Here is a 9,539-nt window from a genome sequence, read left to right as displayed (position 1 = left end):
GGTATTTTGCTTTGGCACTCATACCGTGCACTACTTGTTATATTCCAAGTGGAAAACAAGTACAGATTGGCTGCATATTTATTATAAACCTCCTTTATTGTAATATTGTATGGAAAAGACAATAACACATTCCAAATGTCAAATGGAGTTGCTGATAAGTCATATTGACATTTACACAATATTTCATTTAATTGCATGCTCCTTACTATAAAATGGCGTATTCTCTGAATCATTCGGGTTTTTTTAATTCTTAGATTTTTTCTCGTAATTTTGCCCTGGTGATAAGAACAAAGTAAATCATAATATTTTTTGTATATTAACTGCCTTAGGTAATGTCGGAAATTGAGAGGTCATGTATGAAGAAGCACCTGTTTGATCACGTTCGTCCCTCACTTCACAGCATATGGCATAATACTACATGTTATATTGTCACTTGTCATCTTTGGCAAGGTTGGTGAATATATCAACGGTTAATAAAAAATACATCATCTGTTCACAACATACCGGTGCGTGGAGGGTCAGTCATGGATGTTAAAATTGTGGTAAGTTGTTAGTTTAAAAAAGATTCAGATTTTATTGTGATATTTTTATTATTTTTCAATTAAATCTTATTTCTATGGATTCAAGGAATTTTTGACCGTCAATTATGGTAAAAGTGAAAGAAAAATCGAAAAAAATGATGGTAATTTCATTGTATACGTTTTTTCGCCTTTTTCGCCTTTCAATTTTACGAGACTGGATGTTTATATTTTCTTCTTCTGAAAATGACTAATGAGTTAAAACATGCTTTTAAACAGTAACTCTTGTTTTTCTTTTTATTGAAATGAATGAGTAATGCCATAAATCTATAAAAAAATAAACACCATCTCTTTCGATTCAAAGATTATTCTAACTAAGATGCTCAAATGTAAAATTTCCCATTTAAATTAAAATTATGATTGAAAAAAAACTTAAAATAGTCATGATAAAAAGCTTTTTTTTTTTATAAAAATGTACCACGATTTTTTTATCCGAATGTGTTTCAAAAAACTTTTATCATAACATTCAAATTGAAAACGGTAGATATTTCATAATTTCTATCGAAGATCAGCTTTGCAATCTATGTAATATTCATGAAGACGTGAAACATTTCCTTTTGAAGTGTAATATATTAAGTTACTTCCAAAAGACCCTCACTAAAAAGATTAAATGATTTAACTCTATATAGCTATAGCAAATGAAAATCAAACATTCTACATCTCAGTAAAAGCAAACCCTCTTATAATGGCAGCCTAAATTTTCCAATTTTTCATCTTGGTCATTCCATTTGACACAACCAAAAGAAACATATTGAATCAATTGTCAATTTGTTCTAGTAGTAAAAATGCTTGAAATATTATCCACTGGACGTTACTCTAGTAACAATAGATTCAAAACTCAAATGACTCATTGCTGCGGTCAATGCTGAGAATTTTGACAGAACGTAGAGACTGCTCTCGATTTCCTTTAATTTGATCATATCTGAATTGGATGTAGCTTGTTTAAAACTACACTAGCTGTCACATTCATGTTCACCAATTTGACTCAAATTCTCATATTAGATTTATAACAAACAAAACGTGTTGTATTGTATATATTTTCATATTTGTAACTATGTTATTTAGTTAATAAGAATAAAGATCTATCTATCTATCTACAATGTAAAACATTTATCCAAATTATAAAAATTAAAAATAAACAATTTACTGGGCATGGGCTCTATGATATGTAGCTTAGTTTCGTGTGTATTTTAGTCTTGACGCCATCTAATAACCTATCGAGATGACCCCGTAAACAATCGACGATCACATATTACGATAAAAAACATAAAAATGAATATAAATAGATATAGATATATGGACCTCGTGCAAATGGATTTTTCTGTGTTTGTTGATTTCAATTTTAAGGTCTAAAAAATATGTTAATTTTCGATTTATCTGTATTCGAATGATTTTTTGTGGATCGAATCAGTCAATCAAATGATTTACCCTTTTTCACTTTCAAGGTTGACATTCTTTTCTTTTAAAAGCCTAACACGCATCAATCATGCATAATTCATCTATAGCTAAGGGTTTAAATTGAAGTTCACATGAATACGGATTCAATTAGGTCGAATTATTCACTTGCAAGTGAATAATTCATCATGGATGGTTCTTGGCTTTATTTGACAATATTGAACCGTATTAGCTGATGATAGCAAATTATTATTTCACTACGATATTTCCCTTTCATTAATGATTCAATTTTGAACCCAAAAATCCTCATCTATTTTTTTTATGTGTCTTGTAGCAAGTGCCCCCTTAACGTCGAGTTGCAATTAGTTCACTGTGGACACAGGCTAAGCAAGAACAAATACAAAAAAAAAAAAATAATGAAATAAAATAGGTTAAAAGGGGACGACGGGCGGGAAAGACTGTGGGGTATGTTAGACTGGGGCAGAAATTTAAAAATTGCAAACGACCACCTATACTAACTCTTTATGTTTATTTAACGTGCAAAGTGTGACATTTACACTACACGGGATATAAAGACTAATCTTCTGTAGAAGAATATTAATTCTTCATTTCTGAGACAAACATTTAATTGTCATTGAGGGGGGTATTGTGTAGTAATAAGTTCGCACGTTTACGGTCAAAATCGTTCCTGTCATAACCCGAGGGGTTGCTAGGAATGAATCTATGATACACGAGACAGCAGTTAAAATCGGAACAACGCTATTACAATCAGACGCTTTTATTGCTTTTTCTATCTTTTATAATTGCTGGAAGGCTAAAGAACTCACACCTAGCGTCCAGTTCGAGATGACCACCTAGGGTCGATTTAAACTTGAAACTACTACATATCTGATTGTAATCGGAATGTATATTACACAAGTTAATTACTGGTTACAAGTAGTGCATATTATACTGTCATTAAACTAGTAACTGAACTATAGCTATACTTTTTTTATTGTAAATAAATGATTGCATGTTATTCACTGACCGACATATTAACATAAACATTACACTAGTGGACAAATGAAATGACAGGTAGTCTGCTTGTAACCGGTCAATCACTGTCCGTCAACCTGTCACCTTCTCACTAGAAAAAAGAAACAGTGTATCATACCAGGGGCTAGATTGCTGATGCTTAATTAAAGAATAATCACCTTAAGAAATAGAAAGAGTATGTTTTGTTCCGCCCGTAATTTGTCACCCATAAAATAGACAAACAATTGGTAAGATGCATAAAAGTTGTATTTGTGCATAAATTACTAGTGTAAAACCATTCAAACGGAAAAACCAACGGTCAAATCTATATAAAAAAAGAGAAACGAGAAGCACTTACGAACAAAAAAACAGACGACAAACACTGAATTTGCTCTTAAATGCTCTGAGAGCGCTGAGATTTTGCTGTGAATTACTCTAAATGTGCTATTACAGGTGTAAATAAAGATGCACTTTAAATTGTTGCATACAAAGCGCTTTTATGGATTTTCCCCAATCAGAAACGCTCAAACTGACCAAAAGTTTGGGAGTGAAGGAATCGAATACCTAAGGAACTATGTGACCCAAAAGTGACATTAAAAGAAAAGTCAAAAAAATTACACCTATTTTAAAATCTGTCTTAATTAATTTGAAAACTGACTTTCTTGATAATATCTACTTGTTGCCATTTAAACTTTAAGAATCGTAAATCATAAAAATTCCAGTTGCCCTTACCCATTATATATTACCTGGTTTGTAGCATTATACTTGAAAAACTTTAATTGTTGTATTGTAAAAGTTTTATTCTACTTTTTCAGATATGGTCGTATGTCCTTTGCTGTTTAGCAAATATTGTGAAATCATTTCACTCCAACCCCACGAACAGATTTAGACCAATTGGGCAGATGAAACAACCACGTGCAGGTGTATTCCATGCTGGTCCATTACCGCAACACCGTCAAAATCAAGGCAGAGTCTACGTTTTCACAAATCCTCGTAAGTTATTGTCATGCCCCATTGATGGGCATTATGTTTTCTAGTATGTGCGTCCTTTCGTCCGTTCGCCCGTCCGTCTTTCCGTCTGTCACACTTCAGATAAACGGTTTATGGTTAGTGTATTTGGTCAAAGAAGTTTTTGATGAATTTGAAGTATAGTACACATGTTCCCTATGGTATGATATTCTAATTTTAATGCCACAAGTTTTTACCACAATTTTACGGTCCACTGAACATAGAAAATGATAGTTCGAGTGGGGCATCTGTGTACTATGGACACATCCTTGTTCACTCTGAAAACATATATTAAATCCACTTCATTTAAATTTAAGTGGATAGTTTTCTCATTGACACTCATACCATATCTTCTTATTTTCATATTAAAAATGAAATAAAGAATTTGTTTTGCTGCTGATCAAACTAGATTTTTTGGGAGAGAGTTTGAATTTGTATACATTTTTGAAAGAAAAAAATGTCAATTGACAACAAAAGTGCCATACTTTTTATAATGTCAATTGACAACAAAAGTGCCATACTTTTTAATGTCAATTGACAACACTAGTGCCATACGTTTTAATGTCAATTGACAACACTAGTGCCATACTTTTTAATGTCAATTGACAACACTAGTGCCATACTTTTTAATGTCAATTGACAACACTAGTGCCATACTTTTTAATGTCAATTGACAACACTAGTGCCATACTTTTTAATGTCAATTGACAACACTAGTGCCATACTTTTTAATGTCAATTGACAACACTAGTGCCATACTTTTTAAGGTCAATTGACAACACTAGTGCCATACTTTTTAATGTCAATTGACAGCACTAGTGCCATACTTTTTAATGTCAATTGACAGCACTAGTGCCATACTTTTTAATGTCAATTGACAACACTAGTGCCATACTTTTTAATGTCAATTGACAGCACTAGTGCCATACTTTTTAATGTCAATTGACAACACTAGTGCCATACTTTTTAATGTCAATTGACAACACTAGTGCCATACTTTTTAATGTCAATTGACAGCACTAGTGCCATACTTTTAAGGTCAATTGACAACACTAGTGCCATACTTTTTAATGTCAATTGACAGCACTAGTGCCATACTTTTTAATGTCAATTGACAACACTAGTGCCATACTTTTTAATGTCAATTGACAGCACTAGTGCCATACTTTTTAATGTCAATTGACAACACTAGTGCCATACTTTTTAATGTCAATTGACAACACTAGTGCCATACTTTTTAATGTCAATTGACAACACTAGTGCCATACTTTTTAATGAAAATGCTGCAAAATTATCAAGATTTTGCCAGAGAAATACTTGTTGGTAGAACATTTAAAAATCAGGTGATTTCTTCCATTTTAAGGTGTAACTGTTTCCTTTTTACACATTGTGAGTTGGATGGGGAGTTTTCTCATTGGCACTCATACCACATCTTCTTATTTCTATTCACTCAAATTATCCGATACTAATGATGTTGGCACTCATAGCACATCTTCTTATTTCTATTCACTCAAATTATCCGATACTAATGATGTTGGCACTCATAGCACATATTCTTATTTCTATTCACTCAAATTATCCGATACTAATGATGTTGGCACTCATAGCACATATTCTTATTTCTATTCACTCAAAATTATCAGATACTAATGATTTAATGGTACATTTCAGATTTTTCTCCTTCAACTGTTTTATGTATGATTGGATTAAACCACGTCTTCTTTTTTTATATTGTAACATAAGTGCTAGAAGGCTTACATAATATATCTGTATGTTATTTGTTTCAAATTTCTACATGATATCAAACAAAATGTGACAAGACAATAAAACAACAGAAAATCAGAATTATTTAGATAATGAACGACACTACCATATATAGACCGCGAGATCACGTCTACGTTACCTGTTGCTACAGTTTGTATTGAAGTTCATTACGTCTTCGTTATTGTGTTTTTTTCTCTATGAAAGATACAGATGACGAATTTCCTTTCTTCTTTCATTGCGAAAGAAATAAAAAAGTAAGAAACAATAAGTTGTCTGAAAATGTTTCTCACAATATTGACGTGATGCGTTTTACTATCAAACAAAAAACTATAATATACATTATACATCAGGAGCCTGTTATTCAGTGGTTATCGTTTGTTTATGTGTTGCATATTTGTTTTTCTTTCGTTTTTTTAAAAATAAATAACGCCGTTAGTTTTATCGTATGAATTATCTTACATTGTCATTTTGGGGCCTTTTATAGCTGACTTTGCGGTATGTTTTTTAGGCTTTGCTCATTGTTGAAGGCCGTACGGTGACCTATAGATGTTAATTTCTGTGTCATGTTGGTCTCTTGTGGAGAGTTGTCTCATTGGCAATCATACCACATCTTCTTTTTTAATATTATAATCAATCCCACGTTTTTCAACAAGTACAGCATCTAGGCTCCTTTTTAAAACGGTCACTGGAATTGAGGATAAGGGACTCTTGATTAGTTGATTGTAATAAGATTTGCTGTATACAATGTTGTTATTTGCATTTTATTTGTCACAACGCTGAAGCTTTATTTTTAAGTAACAAGTCAAGAATGTGGTAGTTATTTAAGTAACAAGTCAGGAATGTGGTAGTTATTTAAGTAACAAGTCAGGAATGTGGTAGTTATTTAAGTAACAAGTCAGGAATGTGGTACTTATTTAAGTAACAAGTCAGGAATGTGGTAGTTATTTAAGTAGTTATTTGAGTAACGAGTCAGGAATGTGGTAGTTGTTATCTATTTGTTTGATGTGTTTGAGATTTTTAATTTTCCATTTGGTTATGAACTTTAATCGTAGATCGATATTTTTGCTATTTTTCTTTTTACATGCTTTACCACAATAGAATATCCGTTTCACAGATGATATGTTCCAATTGTCATACCTACAATCCAGTCCCTTTTCCCCCGAATGTGACCTACCGAATAAAATTAGACTTAATACCGGGTTTGCTCTAACATGAGCAACATGACGGGTGCTACATGGGGAGCAGGATATGCTTACCCTTCTGAAGTACCTGTGATAATAAATGCTCAGTCTTTCGCTTTCTATGTTGTGCTTTGTGTACTGTTGTTAGTATGTATGTCTTCTGGTTTTTTAGCCATGGCGTTGTTAGTTGTAGATGTACTACTTTTGAGATTACATATCCCTTTGGTGACTTTCGCCTCTCTTTTACGACAACAAAGTTTATTATTATTTATGTGTGTTTTCTGTGTTTATGTAGCCGTATAAGTCGTTTAATCTTAGTCACTTTCTCAGTTTCTGACAAAAGTAATCTTTTTTGTGTGTTTAAAATACACCCTACAGGATCAAGCAACAACACAACAATTATAACATTTATCACGAATTCGTCGACAAGGCTCGTACACCCTCAGTTCAACAAACTTTTAAAGAAGACTTCAATGTGACGAACAAGGTCAGGGGTAGGCTGACTGATTTACTTATTGGATAAGGACAATAAAAGATTTTCTATAACTGGTTGGGAAAATACAAGATTTTCTAGTCGGTCGGTTACAATCGCTGCACCTAAACTTTTCATTAAATAGTCCGGTCCACTCCTTATTATTTTAAAGGTGAGATACCTAAAATGGACTATCAGTACAACACTTATGTTCTAATGTTCAAATTACCAATTGTATTATATGTCTCGCATGATTATGTTTATCAATTCTATATTATACGGGTTGTTCTTCTCATGTCAGAAACTGCTAGTAGTCTGTTGTTTATTTGTGTATCATTGTCATGTTGCTTAATTTCTTTTGTTACCTATTCTGACAAAGGACACGGATTTTTTTTAAACTGCGTTTTACTAAGCGAACTGTAATGTGTTTCTTTATTCTACATTGGCTAGAGGTATAGGGGGATGGGGGATATCACACAAAACATGTTTAACTCACAAGTGAGGAGCCTCTGGCCTTTGTTAGTATTGTATGTTTTTTAATTCTAGTTCATTAATATGTTTCGGAGTTCAGTATGACGTCCATTTTCACTGAACTATAACACATTTGTATATAGGGACCAGCTGAGGCTCACCTCTGGGTGCGGGATTTTCTCTGTGTGTTGAAGACCCATTGGTGGCCTTCGGTTGTTATCTACTCTTTAGTCGGGTTGTTGTCTCTTTGACATATTCCCCATTTCCATTCTCAATTTTTATTGTATGTTTATTCGCAGTGTTGTTATACATAACATTTTTTACATTCAAATAAATGCAATCGCTCATGGCTCAAAGCATTTATTTTTATTTTCTTTTCTTTTAGCAATACCAACAACCCAGCCAGCACCATTGACAACAACTCCGGTTCCAGTTCCCATAGCAACAACAACTCCAATACCGACAACAACAAAACCGTATGACTGGGCAATGTATTTTGCAACTACATATCCTTCCACAAAAAAAGGAAATTGTCCCAGTTTTGATGCGGTACATGCCAGTTGCTATGGACGTTGTCATAGAGACGATGATTGCTTTTATGAACGTAAATGTTGTCGAGACGGATATGGATTTGGATGTTGTATTGATCCCGTTCAACCGGGAATGTTCGACAACTTTTTTGGAGGCGGTCCCACAACTAATGGTTTCTTTTGGAAAAAGAAATAAACATATTGAACGGTATGTGTGTGTGTCTCCTATCTACAAATACTCAAAACAGCTTGCAAGGGACAGAATGTCACAAATTGATTAACATATGTTTCCGAAATGAAGCACGAACTACAATTGGACATCTGATGCAGCCTTCTTAAAGGAATACGTTAGGTACGCATGTTGTTCGCATTCTAACGTTGTCTCCAGTTCTATAAGCAAGAATACAGTTTTAACTTCCACAGAAACGTTTAATTTAGATGTTTAGTCGTTTAATTGTTAATAATACATGACTTGTATGTTTTTTCCCCCCGCAGATTATAATAAATACATGAATGTTTTCTATATTTTGATCAATGATGTCGTTTAACAAGTGCACGTATGTATCGTTCAAAGTCACAGTGCGCATACTAGAGTAGATAGAAAGTTCAAACAATTCACATTTGTATACGAGTATAATATTTATCATACAAAAATACGAATGTTTTTGACATGTGGATTGATGACAGGCGCTAAAGGAAAATGTACATGTATATGATATAGATATTTTTTTTTAAATTAAAAAAAAATAAAATATCTGTATCATATACCCAAGCGCATGTGGGATTGATTTATCAAATATTATATCATATACACAAGTAGCTATGAAATGGCTTGCATTGTATTGTATCATCCTATATGAAATGTTTTTCATCAGTAATTAAACATCATCAAACTACTTGTTAAAGTTTTTATTTTTTTGTGATTAAAATTTTCTGCATGTTAATATTCGTTGCATGAAAATAGACATGAAAATTATTGGCCGTCATTGGTACTGAAAGAAATTGTCTTCACGTTACGATTTTATTGTCCAACCTTGGCTCATAAATAAAATAAGACCAACGAAGATAAAATATCTAGTTATAGGAAAGGACAAATTATACTTTGTTAAAACTTCTTTGATTCTTA

The 9,539-nt window shown here is 32.8% G+C and overlaps 1 protein-coding gene across 1 annotated transcript; it reads left to right on the top strand.

Annotated features, from left to right (window-relative positions):
• Nucleotides 1-362: 362 nt before the first annotated feature.
• LOC139511245 (uncharacterized) lies at nucleotides 363-9,309 on the top strand. Its single transcript, XM_071297843.1, has 3 exons — nucleotides 363-542; nucleotides 3,803-3,980; nucleotides 8,269-9,309. The coding sequence occupies exons 1-3, from the start codon at nucleotides 525-527 to the stop codon at nucleotides 8,607-8,609; spliced, it is 537 nt and encodes a 178-aa protein (XP_071153944.1). The 5' UTR covers nucleotides 363-524; the 3' UTR covers nucleotides 8,610-9,309.
• Nucleotides 9,310-9,539: the final 230 nt, after the last annotated feature.

This window comes from Mytilus edulis, chromosome 2 (genome assembly GCF_963676685.1).
Source record: "Mytilus edulis chromosome 2, xbMytEdul2.2, whole genome shotgun sequence".
In the NCBI taxonomy this organism is placed as follows: domain Eukaryota; kingdom Metazoa; phylum Mollusca; class Bivalvia; order Mytilida; family Mytilidae; genus Mytilus; species Mytilus edulis.
The sequence above is the reverse complement of the archived record's forward strand: the minus strand, read 5'-3'. Positions and strand labels throughout refer to the sequence as shown.

Bases quoted from the DNA above. Each gene is read 5' to 3' on its own strand.
- LOC139511245 (XM_071297843.1), top strand. The intron at 3,981-8,268 runs GTAAGTTATTGT...CTTTTCTTTTAG, and splicing joins CTACGTTTTCACAAATCCTC to CAATACCAACAACCCAGCCA.